The 22,697-nt window shown below is 42.3% G+C and overlaps 1 protein-coding gene across 2 annotated transcripts; it reads right to left on the bottom strand.

Moving 5' to 3' along the window:
* Window positions 1-2,993: 2,993 nt before the first annotated feature.
* On the bottom strand, window positions 2,994-17,153 carry PLP1 (proteolipid protein 1). 2 transcript variants are annotated; one of them, XM_006163562.2, is made up of 7 exons: window positions 16,997-17,153; window positions 8,357-8,543; window positions 7,360-7,621; window positions 6,127-6,295; window positions 5,265-5,338; window positions 4,279-4,344; window positions 2,994-3,172 (listed from the first exon to the last, which is right to left on the bottom strand). In XM_006163562.2, exons 1-7 carry the CDS (start codon window positions 16,998-17,000, stop codon window positions 3,101-3,103), a joined length of 834 nt encoding a protein of 277 aa, XP_006163624.1. In that variant the 5' UTR covers window positions 17,001-17,153; the 3' UTR covers window positions 2,994-3,100. The 2 variants fall into 2 exon arrangements, with proteins under 2 accessions (XP_006163624.1, XP_006163625.1); XM_006163563.2 differs by having other exon boundaries at window positions 7,465-7,621.
* Between the last annotated feature and the right edge of the window lie 5,544 nt (window positions 17,154-22,697).

Here is a 22,697-nt window from a genome sequence, read left to right as displayed (position 1 = left end):
AAAAAGTATTAATAACTTAATCCTAAACAAACCAAGGGCTGTAACAGCATTGTGGAAGTCAATCAGCAACTGTATTTGATACTGAATGAGCAGAACTTTTTGAAACTCAACTTTTTTTTTTTTTTTTAAGTTTACTTTTTATTGAGAGAGAGAGAGACAGGGTCCCACCATGCTGCACATACTTCCAACCCTCCAGCAAGTCAGGATCATGAGCATATCCACAGGCATGCCCCACCTGTGTAGGTCAACCTGTAACCAAACCCAGGGCCTTCCCATGAGGTCCCAGCATCTCATAGTGGTGCCCTACCACCCACACCATCATGGCTGGGCCTGAAACCAACCTTGAAGGGAAAAGAAGCCTTTAAACAGGCAGTGAATTGATATCAAGACTTGAATTCTAGGGAACCAGCAGTTAGCGTAATGGCTATGTCGCTGGACTCCCACGTAGTCGACCGCGGTTCGTGTCCCGGACCCGGTGGCTTAAAACTCACGCCGGGCGCGTGTGCGTGTGTGCCCAAGATCCCAAGAGGAGAATGGAGGAGAAGGGATTGCAGCGTGACCATCCTCCCTGGGGGGTGATTTCTCGCTTTCTGTCTCTATGTCTCTGTCTGTCTGGCAAGCGCACGTGCCCTACAGTGAAAATCTCTCCAAAAAAAAAAAAAAATGAAGACTTGAGTTCTAGTTCAACTCAAACATGTACTTACTGGGTTTCTTAGAGTAAGTTACTTTATACCTCTATTTCTTAGTGTCTCCCAGCTATAAAAAATAGAAGTGATCTAATCTACCACAAGAGACTTCAAAAAAGTTTGGAAATTAGAATTAAAGTATGAGTTTATTTTCCTACAATTTTTTTTTTGTAATCCAGGCACAATTTACTCATAATTTGTATTTTCATGAACTTTTTGAAAACCTATTGCACTTATTTCAGAGAAATATTGCAAGAACATCTTGATTGACTTGAAAAATAAATGAATTCCTTGACCAAGGTACATCAATTAAGTTTCTGTTGTGAGGTTAAAGAGAACAATTAACTCAAAGGACACAATGTTTGATTGAGAACATTCTTAATTTTATTTCCTTTAATTTTATAAAATACAATTTGTAAGATAAGTTTCTAAAAGTTTATCCTTTATGTGTGTTAAAATTGAAATTCTATATCAGAAATGAAGGAAACACTTTCAGTTGATTAACTCTGTGTGTGTGTGTATGTGTGTGTGTGTGCATGTGTGTATGTGTGTATGTATGCCTGTGAGGTTTTCAGGGAAGGGTTGGTTATTTGTTATGTTATTAAATCAAAACAAAACACAAGGTATGGATTACTTCACTTTCCTTGATCTTGATTGGTTTCTTACAGAACCTTTTCTCTTTCTTCCCTCTATGCAGCCTGGAAGCTTATCTCATATAGTGGTCTGAAAACAAGTATGGAGTATCTTTTTGTAAAGATTTTACATCTCCTTAAACATCAGGAAACCACTTGTGGGGGGAAAAACAACATAACTCTTTACAACAAAAGAGCTACAATAAAAATCTTTCCTTCTATGAAGATCAATTGCACATTTTTTCAACCCAAAGTTGACAAAAAAAAAACAGAAAAAAAAAAAAACAGGAAAAGACTGAAATCTGTGAGCTGTTCAGGTTTCAAACTCTTTCTGCCTTTTTCCATGGAAGCTTACTGACTGAATAGCTGACGGTTGGTGCATTCTGTTATGTGATCTATACCAGGTGAAAATAACCTTTATGTTAAATCTTACTCTTAACACACCAAGATAATACTGCTAAGTGAAAGCATCTCCCATTAACTAGAAAGAACAAGCAAAGGGTTATTCAAATTGAGGTTCAAAAATACCAAACCTGTTCTGCAAAGGACAGAAGATTTGCAGAAAATCCTGACGGATTCATGAAACTAACCAATTTTAAAAATAATGTTTATGTTTAATATCTGATTTTTCAGTTTTAAAGAATCATAATCAAAGAATTATTCTCCAGGCCTTTCTAATACAGCCCCAAACAAGTAATGAACAAATTGGAGAATGGGAAATGTGATCATTCTGAAACAAACCAAGATCTTCAAATCACCTACTAGGACTGAATGGATAATACCCCATAAAAAGAGCACCATTGTGAAGATATGACAGAGGCCAAAGTACACGACTAATTAACAGAAAAAAGACATGCTATCCAAAGAGTTATCTATCCTGTGTCTACCAGAGGGTCATCTCGGGTTACACCTTAGCCACCAGCAACTGCTGCTCTTTAGGCCAATCTTTTTTCATGTAAGCTGTTTAGTTTCTTTCTATCCTCAGCTCCTTGGAAACCACAGGGTTGTCATGGTAGCTGTTAACAAGGAGAAGGGATTGAGAAGATGCTGACAACACCCTGTTTCTCTTCCCTAATGAGGTGTAGGGCCAGATGCCCCCTTCGTCTACACAGACACTACGCTCCCTTAGGCTATAAGTAAGGTTGGCTGAGTTAGGGCTTAAATAGTTCATTGCCATTGGGGTCAGTGCTCTCTTTCTATGAGTGAAAGATCCTTGCTTTGACCCCCTACTCCCAGCTGCAATAGGCAGATTTGGGCAAACACTCTTATTGTTTTGCTGGTGTTCTTTGTCTCTTTCATCTTCAGTGGTAATTGGGAGGCAGAAGTGAGTTCTCTGTTTTGTACACCAAGGAGAATATGTTTGGTCCCTAGAGATGGCACAGGGACCAAGGACATTCCTTCTCTCTACCTGAGCATGTTTCTTTCCACTTTGTTTCCATCAGTGGAAGTGCTCTTTGAAAAGAATGCACTTCCTGGTCCTCGGGAGATGCTTGAAAATTGAGTTAGAGCCTCCATTTGTCTGTGACTTGCAGTTCAGGAGTCACCTTCTTAGGTATTTCCCATTTCTAACAAGAACCAGCTGTGAAGCAAAAATGACTAAAAGAGGTACATAAGAGGGGAGAGTCCACAGAGTCATTAATCACCGTGAGACTCTCCTTTCTTGTTACACTCATCAAGTAAGAAGAGGGCCAGTCAGTGGCAAAGGCAAAGAGTTAAGATGGGAGACGCAGCATTGTAGGCTGTGTGGTTAGAGCCTCACTATTAGGGGAATTCTATGGGAGATCAGAACTTGGTGCCTCGGCCCATGAGTTTAAGGACGGCAAAGTTGTAAGTGGCAGCAATCATGAAGGTGAGCTGTAGGGAACAGAAGAGAAAATATGAATGAGAGTAGAAAAGGAAGCTCTCTCCCCTCAGATCCTTCTGGCAATGAGGAACAGTAGGAATAAAATCTTAACAGAATAAAGGAAAAACCTAGACTCTGTAGAAAGCAACACTTCCCAGGCTTTCTCCCTATGTATTTGACTAGAAGTGCTCTCTGAGATATTTCCTTCCAATAGCCTTGGACCAAAGAATCAAATCAGTAAGGATTTCTTCCACACCTGTGCTTGGCCTAGCACTGGAGTATCCCTTAGGGAAATGAATACTTCCTGGGCTTTGCCATATCTATGCACCTGAGTGACCTGAAGTCATACGGTGCTTGCTGTAGATACACAGCCATACCATATAATACAACCCTCCTCTGCTTCACACATCAATTTATTTTACAAGGTGAGAAGTTACTCTACATAAAAGGCTCAGCAGTAGGGGCCAGGAGTTCTGAGAGCTCATCCTTGTGTGTTCGCCACTTATTCAGTACCATCAGATAAATCACCTCACTCTTCAGTGTCTTTTTTAATCTGCCCAATGAGCATAATACATCGACACTGCACATAACACTATGCGTAAGACCTGGGACAAAGAATTGCATCATAGTCATTACAGTTCTAATAGTGTTAGGAAGTCTTTTGAATATTTCCATTAGAATAACTAAATCCATTGGTGAACATCCTAGATGGATTCGTAGAGTATATAGAATTCCAGATTATAGAAGATCATGTTCGATGATGTTTCAGTCACTGATTTGACCAGGATGTGTTGAGAATTAACTATAATCTATGGCTGGAAAGTACTTGTCAATATCATATGCTCAGTAAATGATAGATATTATCATTCGTGACTATGAATCTCCTGCCTTCTCTTTCCTCACATTCTTTCTTTTCTTATTCCTGTCTAATTTCTAAAGTGTTTCTGCTTTGCCAACCAAAGAAGAAATATAAAGTCTTTACATCTACTGTCTCTTTCCAGTTACTTCTCTCTAGCATTTCAAGGTTGGAAGGAGTCGATCTTCCTGCCTTTCAGCCTAGCTGTACTCAAGCTACATGAAGCTGTATCCAAGCCAAGATCACTCAAAGGTAACTCACCAGCGAAACCAGTGTGGCTGCAGCTCCCACAAATGCAGCAATAAACAGGTGGAAGGTCATTTGGAACTGCAGGAAAATGCAAAAGAGAGAATGGTTTCTCACAAAAGCAAAAACACTGTAAATGGTGAATGTAGCTTTCTGAACATGTAGATCTCTTTCTTGTGCATTAATTATGCATCTCTTAAGTTTTACTTCCTGAAATGTAAGGCTCTCATTCTTTAATGTATACCACAGTTTCTAGCCCCAGGGTATCCTGAACACTCAGAACACTAATAAAATAGTGTGTGCTCCCAACTGGTTCCCTACAATCGTGCCCAGGATTCCAAAATTTAACACTGCTTTGAAAGAAATAGTTTACTGCTTTCCTCTGAGGATTTACTTCTAATCTCCCATTTCATCTGTGTTAATACTCATTGTCAATACAGTGTTTTCCTGTTTCAAACGTACCTGTTTTACCTCTTATTGGAGATTAAGAAGTTCCAAATTGTTTCCTGTATGTTTTGGGGAAAATCTCATTTTGTATGCTGTAATGATGTACAGTGAATGAATGTAAATAAATAAATTTAAATAAAAAAATAAAGTGAAAGGCTATTGAAAATAAAAAGAAGCTCCAAATTTAAAATGTTTTATAAAACTAATGAATATCTCTGAATGCAATCTATAAGGTTGATAAGGTTTTTAACTAAAATGATAATGTTCATTTGAAGAACTTTGCCATTAAGCTCTATTTTTACTTAAAGCTACACATAGCTCTTTTAAGGGGGAAAGTTTCAGAACAGAAGTCTTTCTGTGCAGCTCTGGGGGAACTAGGCGTTTCACTCTCTATGCCCATTGGTAGAGGCAAACTCAGTCAGCGTTTTGTAGAAGGCAATCTGCTAATTCAAAATCCATCAAAGAGAAGTTAATCCTTAAAATTGAAGGCCATGGGTAGAAATTTGTACAGTATTTGACATTCCATTGTAAAATAACTCAAATGGCCCACTCACCTCAGCTGTTTTACAGATGGACAGAAGGTTGGAGCCACAAACCTTTCCAGGGAAAGCATTCCATGGGAGAACACCTAAAAAAGACACAGAAATCAACCAAGGTAAGCGTTATGGAATACTGGGGGCACATGGAAAATTTCATCCAAATCCCATTTTCTATCTCTAATCATCTGGCTATAAACTTGGCTCTTACCAACCATCAGAATCCTCTTTTCTAAAGATTTACAAAAAAGAGAAGGTGGTCATGAACGCTTGTGAAATATTGTACTTGTGCTGCTTTGGAGCTGGGAAGGCAGACGTCTAGAGTAGAACAGTGAGAACAGCCAGGAAAACTTCCACCACTTCCAAGTTCCCTTCCCAGTGAAGAAGCTACTTCAGTTCCAAGTGGGGGAGAATTAATAAACTAAGATCCAGGCATTTATGATCTTGTATTTTTTCCATAATCACCATCCTCTTTACCTTAATAAAAGAACCATATATAACAGGTCTTTAAGAAGTTCATGAAAATGGGGGCCAGCAGGTGGCATGGTGGTTGAGGGTACTGGATTCTCACACGGTCCTAGTCCTGTACCTGGCTGCTTGCTTTCTCACTTTCTCTCTCTCTCTCTCTCTCTGTCTCTCTCTGGTCAGATTAAAATAATAATATAAATTATAATAACAAATGGAATGAAATACATAAATAATTCTAAAGAAAATTTCATGAAAATGAATGTTATGAAAGCACTACGCACACATTTCAACTTTGGTTTGCACCAAAAGAAACTCATACTGTAATTCCATTTTTCCACCAACTTTTTGAAGTCCCCTTATATATTGCTTCCATAGTGAGTAGGGAAACCAAAGTCCCCATGTCCTAACTCACCATACATTCTGGCATCAGCACAAAGACTGCCTATACTGGCAGAGGTCTTGCTGGGGAAGGCAATAGACTGGCAGGTGGTCCAGGTGTTGAAGTAAATGTACACAGGCACAGCAGAGCAGGCAAACACCAGGAGCCACACAACGGTCAGGGCATAGGTGATGCCCACAAACTAAAACGATTGACATGGAATGGTTAAGAATCAGCCATCAGCCTGTAAACATTGAAACACAAACTGGGAGATCCTGGAGTGGCATGCGCCAGACATTAAACCAGATTCCAGGGATCTCCCTCCCCCAAATGAAATTAGTGAGTAGGGCACTTCTGCCACATGTCATTGGCAGTATCTACTAGAGAATTGGCCCCAGGTGTGACGGAGGGTGGGTGGGGGCAGGAAGGGGGTTGGAGTGAGGAGGATCCCTGGGTTAGAGAGGCTTCAGGGGATTTGTTTGGGCAGATAAGGTATAAAGAAATCAAAACAGATCTTGAAAGAAAGTCGTGCCATTTTGCGCCTTTGGCTGAACTCAGAAAGCTACTGGTCACCAAATTTTGATTCCCTAGTCATTAAACAAAGCCAATTTAAATTTTAGAAACCAAAATCTTTCTAAGCTAACTGCTGGCCATCAAAAGGCATTACCACAGCTCACACACATTCAGCCTCTAATGAATCTTTAACTCTAGAGACTGAAAACTGATGTCTTCCTTACTAGAAGTACATATAGCCCTCAAAGATAAAACATTAAATATGCAGAGATACTCTAATTCCCTCTGGGACCTCCAACATTGTGGGATCCCAGAATATTGTGAATTCCACTTTGGAGCTGAATATTTAATTTCTATGATCAGCCCTCCTTCTCAGATCAGATGCCTATGTGTCACGCTTATGAGCAGAATTTTAGACTCCAATGTAGTCAGATACACTTTTGTGGTCCCTGCTGGGAAGAAGGTAAAGGGTTACCAACAGATGGCTTAGAAAGTCTGATTATACAAAGCATCTCAGAAAATTCATGCTTTCCATTTTGAGATTAAATTTTCTAGGAAAACTTTGAAAGGTGAGGCTAAGCTGGCTGGGCACCACGTTCTTCCTGACCTTTTCGTTCGGCTGTGGCCATCACTTCCTCACTCAAAAGCCAGGCCCCTAGAGGGGACCCAGCCTTGGGTGGGGATGAGGCCACAGACTCACGCCCAATTGTCCCCCACCCCTTGTTATTGCCACAAAATCCTGAGGATGATCACCTTGTCGGGATGTCCTAGCCATTTTCCCAAACAATGACACACCCGCTCCAAAGAATGAGCTTGATGTTGGCCTCTGGAACCCCTCCCCTTCTGGCCCCCTGTTACCGTTGCACTCAGGCCCTTGCCGCAGATGGTGGTCTTGTAGTCGCCAAAGATCTGCCTGACTGCGCCGGTGGTGTAGAAACCCTCAGCCAGCAGGAGGGCCCCATAAAGGAAGAAGAAAGAGGCAGTTCCATAGATGACATACTGGAAGGCATGGATCCTGCATTAACAGATAGACAAAGGAGACCAGAGAAACTTATTGATTGAGGAACCAGCTCCTTTCTCACATCAGGGGGGTAGATACTTGAGTGGGCACCTTAACAAGGCTAGAGGGTCTTTAGAGGAATCACTAGGCTCTTCATGCTTTCACCAGAGGACAGGGAGCATGTGACCAGTAGCACATGCTCCTCCTCCCCATGCTTTGCATACTCTGCAGTCCAAAGAATTAGGGCCCTACTCTCTTTGCTTGCCCCTTCAGAGATGCTACCCCACAGGAGAGAGGAGCTATATAAAAAGGAAGAGGAGTCAAGGAACAGGAACCTAACTTGTTCCAGGAATGGGAGAGGCTTAGTACTGAGCCTAAGCAGGCACAAGCAGTGTGTGAAACCTCATTTTGTCCATTCAGCATGCCTCCCCTGGGTTCTCGATACAGAGGCTCCGACTCAGGCAGTATTAATCATTCCTAGCAGAAGTCAGAACATGTGCAAGAAAATGGGGGAGGGTGGTTAGGGAGGTGACAAGAAGGCAGAACTCCCCTTTCTAAATCTGTCACTTATCCCTCATTTAGGGCATCAGATGTGACATAGGTGGAAATGATATGCAGAGAGAAGACTCAGGAATCCTACCTCGCTCCATCCCAGACCCTGTTAATCACTAAGGTTCCAATGAGATCTGTGTCTCCCAGATACAGAGAAGGAAAAAGAGAATGGGTCTGTATGGCAAGAGAGGTACTTACACATTGATGAGATACTCATAGTCTTGGTAGTTTTTGGAGAAATAAGTCTCAATTAGCTTTTCTGTGCCAGTGAGTGCTTCATGTCCACAGCCACAGAACAGTGCCACCCCAAAGAAACACAGTCCAGTGGCCACCAGGGAAGCAAAGGGGGCCCCTACCAGACATCTTGCACAGCACTCTAGTAAACCTGGGGAAGAAAGAGAGGAAACAGTCAGGTATGTATGACAGGTGATTCGTGCCACTTGTACTACTCTGTCAGACCAGTCAATTCCTGTGCTCACAAGCACAGAAAGTGGTCAACCCAGACTCCAAGATCAGGAGAGTCTGGAGGTTTCAGCTTTTGGAATGTAACACTGACCCCAAATCCTTACATTATCCATTCTTGGAAATATATCTTTACCTTTAGTTCCCAGGTTTTTTTAAAAAAAAATAACATAGCAATTCAAAAAGCAAGCCAGAAAGATTATGAAATTAGTTCCCCTTTTCTTATTGTTCTGATTTGTTTATTTACTTATTTTAGTTTTTCATTAATTATTTATGAAATATTAACTATGTGCCTGGCATTGTGTTGGGGAAAGGAAGAAAGAAAAGACAAAGATTGCCATATGGGAGTCTTTGGTTTACCTAAGAGGAATTAGCTAGGTTGACCTCGTATTTTCAACTAAAAATTCCAGACAGTAAATAGGTGGTTACAGAAGGTAACTGCTTAGAGTGTAGAGCAGAGTTGTTGATATTGTCAGACAGTATTTGAGCCTATGGAGCATTCTGGGTGGAGGAAACTTTGGAAATTGCATGATCCTGGATATCCCTGAACATTATGTATTTGTTGCAAGGAATGCTTGATTCTTCTTTGTCTAGATATGTGGGGAGCAGTCTGAAGAGGAGGAGGAAGCTGGCATAGGGTGAGAAATGATAATAGGAAGATTACTATTATTCACAGTAATAAAAATCCAGGCTTAATGGTTTTTGGACACTTTGCATGGCTGTTTTGTCCCCTGTACTACAGCTTGTCCAGTGTCCTTACCCTCAGTCCTACAGTGATAGTCTGTCAATATAGCTATGAAGAGACTTTATACAAAGTTGGCAAAGCATGACACATCTTTCTGGCATGAGGAAACCACACCAGGGTCCAGGAACACAGGTGTTTTAAAGTGCTATGCATCCCTGAGATCCCCAGACCTTGTATTCCAGGCCCCACATTAGTGTTGCTGAGAAATAGGAAAGGCATATAGGAAGTCAGAGACTCTGAAAGTAGCTGTGTCCCAACTACTAGTCCCAAGCTCCAAAGTGTCATATGGAATGAAACTTAGCAAATATCAAATAGATGACCTACTAGGTAGAGAAAAAGATGGCTCCCCACAGCCTGTTGGCCAAATCTCTAAGAGTTAGAAGAAATTAAATTGTTAAGATCTTCAGACAAAAACTCTTAATACACACACACACACACACACACACACACACACACACACACACATTTCATGGAAATGTATATTATTAAACAAAAATATGCATGAATTTTAAACTTTTTTGCACCCAAATAAACTTGTGCTTTAATTCCATTTTCCATGAATCTTTTTGAAGTACCCTTGTGTACACACACACACACACACACACGCACACACACACCGAATCAGAAAATGTGCTGGAAGGGCAGCAGGTGACACGGTGGTTGAGACACTGGACTCCCACATGACTAACCATGGTTCAAGTCTTGGACCTGGTGATTACTTTCTCACTTTCTCTCTTTATCTTTCTCTGGTGAGCATGAAAATAATAATAATGATGATGAATAAAATTAAATGATTATTTTTTTAAAAAAGAAAATGTACTGGGAAGATGCAATTTTTGAATACACATCCTGTGACTCCTTTGAGAATTAAAATAAATTGTGTGAATTTCTTAGATTTGGATTTTGATATTGATGTATTTGCCAAGACAAGCTCTCTTATCTGTACCAGAATACCAGAGGAAAGGGGAGTCTTCTGCCTGATCCTCTTAATACTAATACAGCTTCTTTTTTAGCTCTGAGTGTTTGAATACTTGGTGATTAACATGGTTAAATTGCATCATCATGAACAGATTTTGAAGGACAAAATGATTTCTATCATGGGAAAGATGAAATACGGTATTTGTCTCTGTTCCCAAAGCCACAAAATGAGTGAGTCCTTTTACCTACCACCCCCTGAAATGATAGCCTTTCCATGGACTTCAAAGAGCCTCTTCTTCAAAGATCTTTGCATGTTCCATCAGAGATGAGGTTCAGAAGCCCAAGCCAAGCAAAGTAAGTAGCTAACGTTTGCAGTAGAACTTGAATTCCTTTCCTTTTCTAAGAACTGAGGCACTGCTGCCAAAAACTTGGCCTCTATGAGAAGCAATCAATTTGTAGCTGTGCTGCTGTACGTGGAGACTGAGTTTACTCAGCATGAACTTTGCAAGAGTACTTGGTAAGATTACCTCATTAAAACTGGCCCACAGTGAGTGTACATATGTGTGTGCACATGTGCATGAGCATGTGCATAGAAATGTGCAAATACACATGTGTATACCAGAGAGAAAAACAGAACAGTTAAAACTGATTGCTGTTATCAGAAAACATTTGGAAATTTATTTTCCTCTTTCTTAACAGGTTAAGATACTAGATGCATCCTGTAAGCCAATAAAAAAAGTTTGGAAATAAACAAAATTTTGCCATTTTCCTTCTCTGACTATCCAACTCCCCCCACCCTGAAACTCTTGGACTCTTCTATTAAAGACAGTCTCTGAAGCCTGGGGATGGGGGGAGGGGAGGGTCAGTGACCCCACTGTTCCCTCTCTCCCCAGCACAGGGTCAGGGCTTGGACAGAGCCCTCCATAGCTTCCTAGGACAAAGAAGCCTTGTTTTCCCCTGAGATCTCAGGAGCTTCATTGGTATTCTGCAGGGGCCCTCAGGCCTGGGGGTGGGGAGGGGGTTAGACCCAAGGAACAATGGTAAGACTGTTTGTTTAACTCAGGGTAAGAAGAACCATCTACCCTAGTAAGTGGCCCACTCACTCATCCCAGCTTTTTTCACCCTGGAAGAGCTAAGTGGTCATGCAGGTGCAATGATGGATGGTGGAACTTGAATTCTTGCTAGCCAAACAGAGAATTCCACCCTAAGCTTTAGCTGATGCCTCCTACAGGGTTGTAAAGATGAGGGGAAAAGTCTTTAGTATATGTGATCCCTCAGTTATCATCCAAGTAACTATAGAGTACAGTTTGTTCAATGGGTGATGAAGAGTTCAGCCTTGGGAGCAACTCTGAACCACCAACTGATAGTCTTTCTTTTTATATCCATTTTCTTCTCTTTTCTTAGAGGCTGGATAACTCAGTATCCTCTTTTCTGTTCCTCTGCTGCTCAAAGGAAGAGACAAGAAGGGCATAGGCTTTAATGAGTCTCCGATGTGGAGTCTGAAATAAATGGCCTTGGATAAGTCTATAGTTGTTGAACTAGAAACAGTTCAGCAATACCAGTGTAAGAATCAGATGTCCATCTCTTCACAATCAAGATGAAGTGTTTGCTCTAAGGGCATTTAAATTCAGCAGATGAAAATAATCTCAGTCAATCTGGCCAAGCAAAACCCAAATTTTGGATACCAACTGAGAAAAACTCAGAATGTGCAAAAAGTTGTCTTCATTAAATTAATTGACAATTAAAACATAATGAAAAAGGCCCATTGGATTCACTTTGGTTTTCTGAAGCCCAAGAAATCCTTGGGTTTATGTGAATAGTAGTCTAAAGTCCCAGGTTCTGCGTTTCAGAACCCCTCAAGATTGAACAGGTATAAATTTGATTCAAGGAGGCTGTGAGAGATTCTGGGAAAGTTCCTTGGCTCTCTCAAGAGCCATTCTCACATTTTCAAGCTACATACAGAATGACAAAGCACAGCTGGCACAAAAGAACTATATAGTAATAGTACCCAATGCAACTCAATTGTATTAAATCACCTGACTTCGATAAGAAATAAAAGAGAAGAATATTGATCCTTTCAAATGTTTTCCTTTCATTTCTATTTATGTGGATTTAGTACAAGCATTAAGCACATTAGCAGTTACCTAGACACGATGAGAAACAGAAAAGAATTATAAAGCCAAGGACCTTTCGTCAGAGAACTTGCAGTCTTGTTGGGGAGAACAAACTTGTATCTGTGAGTCAAAAACCAAAGCTACCTATCATCAAATGCTTAAGCAGATATAACCAAGTCCTTTGAATGAAATATAATCGAAGGGAAAAGATAAATTCAGGGTTGGTTATATTTATCTGCAAACTCCTGAAACAAGTCAAATCTATCTGTGATAGATGAATTAATATCCTTCTCTTCAAGCCCCTCTCACCAATGCCCATCACAGGGGTCTGACAAAGATCTACAGAACCATTGTGATTCTCATACATATCCAGGTCCATCCAAAGGGCTGTGTTGATTCTGATGCTGTCCCTTTAAGCAGGAGCCAAGAGCTCCCAAGCCCTCCCTCCTTTCCCATGCCCTGGACACGCCTCAAGGACCAGCTCCATGATGGAAATTCAGTGTGAATCTGGGAACTCATCAAAGGGAGGAGAGGAAGGGCTTTCATGGAAAGGAATGGTAGAAAGAGACCAATTGTACCCTGCACAATTCCCAGCCTGTCTCTTGAATCCAGCTGACAAAGGGAGAGATAGAAGAACCCTATACAATAGAGCTAAACAACAGGCAGGCTCATTGAGTGAGAAACTGGCCCCATCTCCCTAAGTCTCTAATATGCACCATGGTCTTACCCTCCTCCCAGAACCCACCCTTTAACCTCACCCCGTGAACAGAAGCCTTCTTGATCAGGGCTTATAGCAGTTGACAGGGCCAAGATGCTAGAGCAGCCGTGACTGGTACTAGGGATGGATGGGGATCAGTAGGCGGGTTCTAGGAGTAAAACAACAATCACCAGGAGGTACCAGAGACAAAGACTTTTGCTTCTGGCCTTATCTTGTTCAGACAAAGCCCTGCCTATAATCTTGTCTTTCCTACATGATATCAGCATTTATATACCACATTCAAGTTTTGGAAAGGGGCCTTGAAGCAGCTGGGACCTGGGAATCCAAGCCTGTTGGGTAGTCAAATCATGTGAACAAGGTTTAAAAAAAAGAAGAAATCTCAGCCTACTCTCAAGAGAGTTATTATTATTCGTTTTGCAAGAGCATCTGGATCACACTGTTGCCTATACTCCCTATTCTTCACACACACACACACACACACCAATTAATGCCCAAACGCTGGGAGGCTGAGGTACAAATGATTGTTCATCCTTGTCATGGCACATCATCTCTCCACCTTGCTCACTTTCGGGAAGATGAAGAAGTACCTGGCACTAGAGATAATAGTAGCTGCATCTTATTCCTTATGTCAGTCTCTCAATCCCTCCTCTCTCCTTGATGGCAGTATGAAGATGATCCTTAGTCTCTTCCTTAGGATATAATTGATTATTTCCCAAAGCCTTGCCTGACAGAGAGCTCAGAGGCCAGTGCAGAGCTCAGAGGCCAGTGCAGAGCTGAGAGATCACTCTTAGGTCCATTTTGCAATAGTCAAGGAGGGATTAATCAATCAGTACTTGCTGAGTTTTTGATGTAAATTTGGCACTGGGTAGAGGCTGAGAGTGGGAAAGGTATGGAAAGCTGATGTTCCTGTTCATGTCACTGCCCTGACCTGATCTTGTCTAGGCCTGAAGTTCTCTGGCCAAGGAGGCCATGTCTACTGTTACTTTCTTTCAAGACAAAGAGATGTACACAAGGGATATTTTTTCAAGACTTCAAATTGATACACCAAAAGGCTAAGGGGAGAAAGATACCATTGGCTGGGGTTCTACCTTAATGGTCTGGAGATTATATTTCCCCTCCCCCTCACCTTCCAGAGTTGAGGCTATTAGAGTTCAGCTCTGAGACAGCAGTTCTAGTTGTCAGGCTATTGTGTAATTTCTCACTTTCTTAGCTCAGAGCCATGGTAAAAAAGCCTCCAAAGCAGAGTAGACCATCTAATGTACCTGATTCTCCAAAAGTTCCCTTGGCTCTACAGGACCAAGAGGAAGAATAAGGTGAGGAAGGCTGCCCTTGATCATTTAAGTAAGTGCTCTAAGAAGAGTAAGTGAACATGCTGGTTTGGATATGGTTTCTTTTTAGCTTCTGGCATTCTTGTGGCATTCTTGCCATCTTTATGAAACTCAATTAGTCTTCATGCATTTTGTAAAACTGGACCCCTGCTCTGCCTTCACACTTTCTGCCTGGACTACACCCATTTACTCCAAGCCAGCCCAAACCACACTGCTCAGCAAACAGTCACTTTTGGAGGGAAGCATCACAGTCTGGTTACCAGGGTAACAACCACTGTTCACAGACGACAACAGACTTGAGGAAGCCAATGTTTTGCTGTTCAGTAATGGCATTGTGTTACTGAGCAGAGAATAATTAGCTACTGCTCTTTGGCTCTTTTCTGGTTCCATTGTTATCTGAAAGATTTATTTACAATATCCCCCTTCCAAGTTGGGACAAAGTTTAATGAGCTATCATTTCCCTCAAAAAACTTTTTGTGAAGATACCACTGAATTCAGTGTGCCTTTTCACCTCCAAGCCTAAAGAATTCTATATGATTAAGGTAGTGAGCTTCCTGTTCCTAGAGATGATTAAGCAGAGGCTATAAGAATTCTTAACTGGGATGTTGTAGAAATTAATCCTGCATTGAGGGTTGGCGCAGACAACTTCTAAAGTTCTTCTCAATTCCAGATTCCATGATATAATGTGTCTACTGCAATTGATAGACAACACCCTCCACATCAGCAGTAGTAGTAATTCAGTACCTTATTAAAGATGGTCTATAATTCACAAAATATTTGAGATACTCTGTTGTTGAGTAACTGAAAATGTAGTGGCTACTCCATCATGTGTATCTGGCCCAAGTATTGTCCATACCCAGGAGTTTGGACTCAGTACACATCCTCAATTGTGCCCTTATCTGTGGTAATCTTCTTGTGGAGGAAATCATCCAGCCTTCATAACAGGAAACTCACTTTATGTGTTTCTGCCTTTCCTCAGGTCTTTCATTCCCTGAAGAAACAATGTTCAGCATGCTTCTTTACTCTCTCTGTTTTTAATGTACCAAATCTTCTCCTGGTATTAGATAGGGTTCCTGATGTTATCTGGGACAGGAATTGAGTTCTTCCATCATTCAGTTCTCACCTGGCCACACTTAACTGGTCAAACAATTCTCATTCAATCACACAAAGTCTCACAAAGAAAATTCAGCCCCCTTGAGGAAAGTAAGAATCAACCTGAACATACATTATTTTATAATAATCAGTATTATCATGATTTACAATTGTTATAGGGCTTGCTCATTTTCAAAGGACTTCCATATCATTATGACTTGATTCTCACAATGCTAAAAATAGGCAAAGAAGCTATTTACTATCTCCACTTTCCAGATGATGAAGTGGCGATTTATACTCATCTGCCCAAGGTTGTACAGTTCACAAATGGCAGGTATGTTTTGACTTTTAGTCCAGTGCTCTGCTCTCTTAACTATCCTACCTGAATTCAAACTTCAGAGAGCTCTCTTAATATTTCACGATGAGACAATCTGAAGGCAAACACTGGCTCAATATACTTGAAAACCTATCTTTATGGATGTTGTCAAAATCTACTGGGTACCACATTTGATGGTAAATATACCAGGCAATTGAGTATTGTATTTCTTAGGATGTGCTCATGCTACTACCCTTGTTTTGCCAAATATGAGCAATGTCTACATGTCTCTATGGCATTCAATGTAGAAAAAGACCATTATGCTCTGCATACCTTTCTCTGAGTAGACACTACCAGATACCAGAATCTCATAGCTTCTCTCTTTGCTTGTGGAACCTAGAGAAGCCCTCAGTACTCAACCAGCTCAGTAAGAGCTCTGAGATCCCAACAGTCTCCTTGTCACAGCAGGGACTCAGAGGCTGGGCCCTGCCTTTTGGAAGGCTAAGTCTGTGATATTTATTAAGAATGGTCATCCACATGCAAGCACACATAGGCTTGTACACACACACACCATATATATTTTTTCCCCAAGGGAAAGCCATTGGGGATTGTATTTTCATTGCTTGGACTTGAGAATTGCCTCCTTGGCCATGGCCAAGCCTGAGTTCAGCTTCCCTGATTCCCCAACTTTTTAGTGATGCCAAAAAGGGTCCAAATTTTGTATGAGGCAAACAGTTATTTTGTATATCTGAGGGCTATCCAACACTCAGTTAGTTGCATCCAGTGGAACCAGAGTTGCCAGCTGACTTATCACCAGGGCCTTGGAACCAGGGAAAAACAGACAGTAGAGGGAAGTAAGGGAGTAGAAGGACACATGACCACATCCATCCTGCTGAGCACTCTCTCCAAGGACCTGTGGGACTCTCCACATGCTGCTGAAATTCTTTGGCAATAAAGCATCATGCTTAGTACAGCAGGGAAGGAATTAATTTGAGTGAATGCTAAGGAATTAAAAAAGAAAACAAGTGCCAGAACACAACTCATTTTAAAAACCATGGGAAACCCCGAACCCCAAAGTTGAAAATTCTCTCATGAATTCCTGTGCCCCCGCTTGAATCTTTGAAGCTAAAGTTTTTGAAACTCACCCATGTCTTTGGGACTCTGACTCCAATTGTAGCCGGCTGGCTAGTCTGCTTTGCGGCTGACTTTGCTCAGCTGGAAGGATCCTGGTCTCTCCAGTCTCCTTCTTCGGTCCTTTACTTTTTCTCTCTGAGTATCTTTGTCCTCTTCTCCTGCAATGAAAAGGGCTTTCTGATTGACAGCCAACCCCCTTAAAGGGACAGGCCTGCTTTCCTCCTCCTCTCCTCCTCCCCTTCTCCTCCCCTTGTCCCCACCTCCTCAGGGATACTCCCTTCTCTAAGGGCTCAAGTTTCTCTTTTGGCCTTTCACTGCCAATTGTTTCATTTATTTCTTTATTTCTTTATTTTCCCCTAAGGTTTGCCTGGAATTTCATTTTGCTGCAGAGACATCTGGAAATAAAGATTTGAGGTGGAAATAAAATGAGGAGATCCTGGGAGCCTCCAACTGATGCTTGGGCCTATTTGGCGCAGGATGTGGCAGCACAAGTGTGAGAAGTCAGAGAAAAATAGTAGCCCTTACTAGAAGGTCAGGTTCGAAAACCTAGATGCCAACTCCTAGAGTCCTTCCAAATCTGCCCTGGCCCGCCCCTCACTCCTAGCTGCCCTTGGTCCTGATCACCTTTCTCTTCACCCTATTCCTTGGCAAATAAGCACCCCTTTCCCCACCTGACTCTAGAAACACAGTAAAGAAGAGAAAATTGTGTTTTAAAATAATTTCTTGCACATCCTTCTTGGTTGCAACTGAATGAAGACAAAATGCAAGCTGTTGGTTCCACCAGCAGATTGTGACCAAGCTAGGGGAGGCTAGAATTGTAATAATTTTACAGATAGTATAACAGACCCAGAGCAGGGCAAAACCTGTGCAAATTCTCAGAGTAGGCTAAAGAAAAGGCTAGAGTGAGTTGAGGATGTGGGTGACTTCTGAGGAGGATTATTGACCTTGAGATAAGTCAGGAACCTGAACTAGGAACCCGGTAGTAAGTATTCTATCCTGAGAATGTAGTGTGTTCACCAGAGAACTGAGGGAGGCTAGTGAGAGATGGGGAGCGGGCAAGGGTGAAGCAGCAGGTGGCAGTGGGGGTGGAGAGAAGAAATACAGTCCTTGCCTCAGAGAAAGGAACACTTAAGGGAAAAAAACGGCCAACCAGCAAAAGAAGACAACTAATAGATAAAACCTACCTTACCAGTAGCTACTTGTAAAAAACTGTGAAAGTATGTAAGTGCTCAGTGCTAGGTGGGATTAGCCTGGCAAGCTTTACTAGAACAGATGAATCTTTAGCAGAGTCTTTCTGGGCTCCTTGTCAGTGTTCTCTCTCCCCTAAGAAGCCTCAGAGAGACACCGCTCTGTGACCTAAAGGCTAGCGTCCTCCCATGGATGGCATCAAAGGAAACTGGTTGGCAGATAACAGCAGAGGTAACTGATAGAGGACTCCAGGGAAGGAAGGTATGGCCTCCCCAAACTTTTCTTGTGGCATTACCTTGGAATAAGAGCAAAATGGAAGGAGATATCAAACAGAATTTAGAATCTCCTGCTGGGGAGAGAGGCAAGATTGCGTCTTACAGTTTTCCCTGTGAGCTGTGACCTTGGACACAAAGTTTCTGGCTTGGACTCTGTGGTCAGGAAGTGGGTGAGTCTTCTGCAGGTGCTCCTGAGGGCTCACTGGGGCTCTGAGTTCTTGTGCAGATTCCTAGAACTCTAGATCTTTTGCCCCTTTACCAGTTCCAGGGAGAAAGGATCGCTGTAAATTAACCAATTCCGTGTAAGACAATTGAGGAGTAGCTTTCCAGAGCAAACCAGATTAAAGCTATAGAACTGATGGTGAAGGGAACTAGAGCCCCTGCCTACACTGGCCCTGTTCTCCAGCCACAGACTCTGTCCCACTGTAAAATCTCAGTTACAGGATTGTGCCAGCAATAAAATTCTGGATGGTCATTGTCAGAAGAGCCCTGGAGGAAGGAGAGAACTAAGAACAAGAAGTAGCCAAACGTGTGCCTTGAGCTTATAAAATGACGGAAAGAACTGAGCTCAAACTTTGGTGCCTCTGATATAGGGGATGAGAGAGATGATATTTCACAGCTTAAGTAGATGAGAAGGCTTTCTACATAGGTGAAATGACTCAGACCAAGCCATCTCACAAATCTTCCTCTGGATTCTCAGTAGCAGCTCTGGAGACAGCTAGGCAACTCAGGAGAAAATATGTGCTCCCAGTAAACTCTCAGATACCAGTTTGTCAACTGCATTCCCCTAATAACCATTTTGCTTCTCCTTTCCTCCATCCCACTGCCTTACTATTCATGTGATCTTTTCCCCAAGTCTCAGTCTCTGTCTCTCTTACCCATCTCTGTTTCTGTGTTTCTGTCTCTTGGCGTATCTGTTTCTGTTTCTTTCTTGTTCTCCCTCCTTGCTCTTTGATGGAGCAAATTTTCTTGTCTCCACCTTGCTCTTGTGACCAAGGATGGGGAAGGGGCTGAGCCAGGTGACTGGGTCACATTTACTGTCTCCAGTACACTAAGGTTCCCAACTCTCCAGGATCCGGTGTTGTGGTCACCCTGCACATCCTTACACTCTGCCTCCGCACCCTCTCAAGACCCTTCTCCTGAGTCCTCTCCCAAGCCTTCAAAGAGCTTATTTCCAGATCATCAAGAGACCTTTTTTATCCATCCATCCCCACCTATTTCTGTGATTATGTTCAATTGGTTCTGCTGGATGTCCTTGGCAAAATGTCTTCCAGAATCCTGCAGGGCTCCCTGCAGTGCCCAAGGATTCCTCTAGAGGGCACCACCAGCCTTTTTGGCTGCAGCCTGCAGCCTGCATTGAGTGCCTGTGGGAACAATGCAGGATTGTATCAAACTCGTAAACAGTTTGCTTCATGCGACTCTGATGGTATCAAAGAGAATCTGGGTCCTCTTGAGCATCGCTTGGTTTGGTTGTGCAATTTTCTTGCACATAACTCCAGAACAGTCGAATATTATCTCCATTTGCTGCTCTATGATCCCGTAATACCAGATTCTTGAAGGCCATAAAGCAAGTGAGTTCTCATTGTTCCACTGTGTAGACCAAACTCTGGAACTCAGGGAACACCAGTTAATTTCTCCCAGGAAACTAGATAAGAGGACAAGAGCCCTTTTCCATGTTCATACTGTAGAAGGTCATGAAAGGATACAGAGAAGGCACAATACCAGCAAAAGCCTGGGGCCCCTTGCAACATTTGGGTTTCTAGAACTGAGGCTTTGTTTCTCTTTACCTCAAGATAATGTCCTCCCAGAACAAATTTGGAAGGGCAAGTGACTGCTTCTTATAGTTTTTCTGTCGCTGGAAGGCAGGCAATATATTATGTCCTATGTTCTTGTGGCTAGAACTTTCCGACTTCATGCCGATTGGCTTGGCCATGACTTTTTTTCCAAGACAACTGAGGGCTAAGGGCCAGATATGCCACGTACTTTGAGCTAGTATGGGAGGGGCAGGAGAGAGTGGAGTGTACTCTCCTGCAAATTTCAGAAGCAGCAAGAGGATGGATAAGTGTTGGTAGTGAGTTTGATGCATATTAGTAAGGGAAAGATGCCCATGGCTTAGGTATACAGTAAAGATTAGCCTGGAAACCAAAATAAGCAGATAAATAAACTCAAGAAAAGAATGCCCACAGAGTACCAAATCGTTACTAGAGCACAGAGAAATCATCTGTCTATATAATCCATTTTCACCACTATGAAAACTTGTCCAGCTTTGGTGGGATGGCGCCTGCAGAGAGGCCACATGTTTGATAAAAATGTCTGAGTACAGCAGAAATTACCATCCTTGGCTATCGAATACTCACCTAACTCTGGAAGACCACTGTTATTTGTACTATTTAGCTGAAGGGGTACAGACAGTTTTTCCAGTGCCACCTAGCAGGCAAAAGACAGAGCCACCTCTAGGTAATGCCTCTCTCCAGACTCATTGCTGGGAAGTTGCTTGGAAGAGTGCTCTGCTCAGAAAGAATATTTGAAAAGCCATCCTTGGCTATCGAATACTCACCTAACTCTGGAAGACCACTGTTATTTGTACTATTTAGCTGAAGGGGTACAGACAGTTTTTCCAGTGCCACCTAGCAGGCAAAAGACAGAGCCACCTCTAGGTAATGCCTCTCTCCAGACTCATTGCTGGGAAGTTGCTTGGAAGAGTGCTCTGCTCAGAAAGAATATTTGAAAAGAGAGTCTCTCTTGCTTGGAAGAGTGCTCTGCTCAGAAAGAAATTTTGAATAGAGTCTCTGCCTTGAGCCAGAATAGCCAGAGGGAGGATGAACAGGTTTAGGTTGCTGGGGCCCAAGTTTCTAGTCCTCTATACTTCTCAGGCTAAGTAGGATGTCCATGTTCAAAATCCAGCGTGCAAAATCCAGAGGCACAGTTTGCAGGATCAAGGATTCCAAATTGGCTAGTGAAAATCAGTAGAGACTAGATGATATCAGGGATTTTTGGTTATATTTGTTAGGTGGGGTAATAACATGCTGATTATGTTATTTATAAGGGGTCTTTATCATATGCTGGACTCACATGTGCCCTATTTGGGGTTTCTCCCCCCTTCCTCATGCCCACATGCCCTCTGGCATACAAAATCTTAAAAGAGGAGTCTTTATCAGTTAAATATGCATAGAAAAACATAGATTAAATGTTATGATCCCTGGGATGCGCCTTCTCCAGAAATTTTCAGTAACCAGGCTAGATGAAACAGCATTGGCCAAATTTGATTGTGATTTAAGCTGGATGACAGGTATAGAGGATCATTATACTATTTTCAACCTTATATATGGGTAAATGTGGAGGTCAGAAAAAAAATGTCATTAAAATGAAGATTCAGATTAACCCAGAGGAAAACATGTCCAAGGGAAATCTCTGATATTTCTTGGAGGGTGGATGCCTATATACTGGCAAGAGTGACTGTTTCTACAGAATGGGATCAGGGTTTTGGAGTGAGAGGGAGTCTTTTCACTCTTTGCTCTTTAGTATGGTTGGAATTTGGAATTATATGCATTTCTTACATAGACTGAAAATCTCATTTGACAAGGCCTTTGGGCTGGGTTGATGGACAGCAGTCCTCAGGCCTCTTGGATCTCCTCCCCTGATCTCGGGGCGATCATAAGATTGAAGCCCTCCCTACAGCAGGTTGATTGGCCTCTTCGGTCCCCAACCCCACCCATGCTGCCTCCACCCTTCTTCTTACTGTGTCTCTGAAAGAATGACCTAATCTGGAATTTAGGCTGCTCCTAGCACCAGGGCCTCTCAGGAGCCCCTCCCCAGGCACAGCTTGAGGGGGTCAGAGGAGTTGCTGTTCTTGCCTTGCTCCTTGTAGAGGGAGAAGATATGAGCCCTTGAAAGCCAGAAAGATCCTCAGCCCAAGAGGGAGTAATCTAGGGGAGCAAGGCCCCTCCTTGTCCTTCTACAGCCCCACAAAAGCTGAGGGCTACATCTATCTCTGAAGAGACTGGCCCTGACAGTCTCCCAGACCTCTTCTTTCAAAGCCACTTGCATAGGGTAGCCTTTTCAGAGGTGTGATTCTGTTCCCTCAGGATCAGTGTCTTCATCATCATCCTCACAACAATAACAATTTGCCATTCCTTTCAGAGAAACCAGGCCAAGTTCTTCAGCTTCAGCTGCTTGGCTGGTTGCAAGGTCTTACTCTGGGCTGTGTTTGACACCTCAACCCAAAAGCTAGGCTTTTGTGGGCGAGGGT

Source organism: Tupaia chinensis, unplaced genomic scaffold (genome assembly GCF_000334495.1).
Source record: "Tupaia chinensis unplaced genomic scaffold, TupChi_1.0 Scaffold142619_1, whole genome shotgun sequence".
In the NCBI taxonomy this organism is placed as follows: Eukaryota; Metazoa; Chordata; class Mammalia; order Scandentia; family Tupaiidae; genus Tupaia; species Tupaia belangeri.
This window is presented reverse-complemented; position numbering and strand designations above follow the sequence as displayed.

Coding starts and splice junctions, on each gene's coding strand:
- PLP1 (XM_006163562.2), bottom strand. Junction 6,296..7,359: donor GGCTAGGACATCCCGACAAG/GTGATCATCCTC, acceptor CAATCGTTTTAG/TTTGTGGGCATCACCTATGC. Junction 4,345..5,264: donor CCATCTGTAAAACAGCTGAG/GTGAGTGGGCCA, acceptor ATTTTCCTGCAG/TTCCAAATGACCTTCCACCT.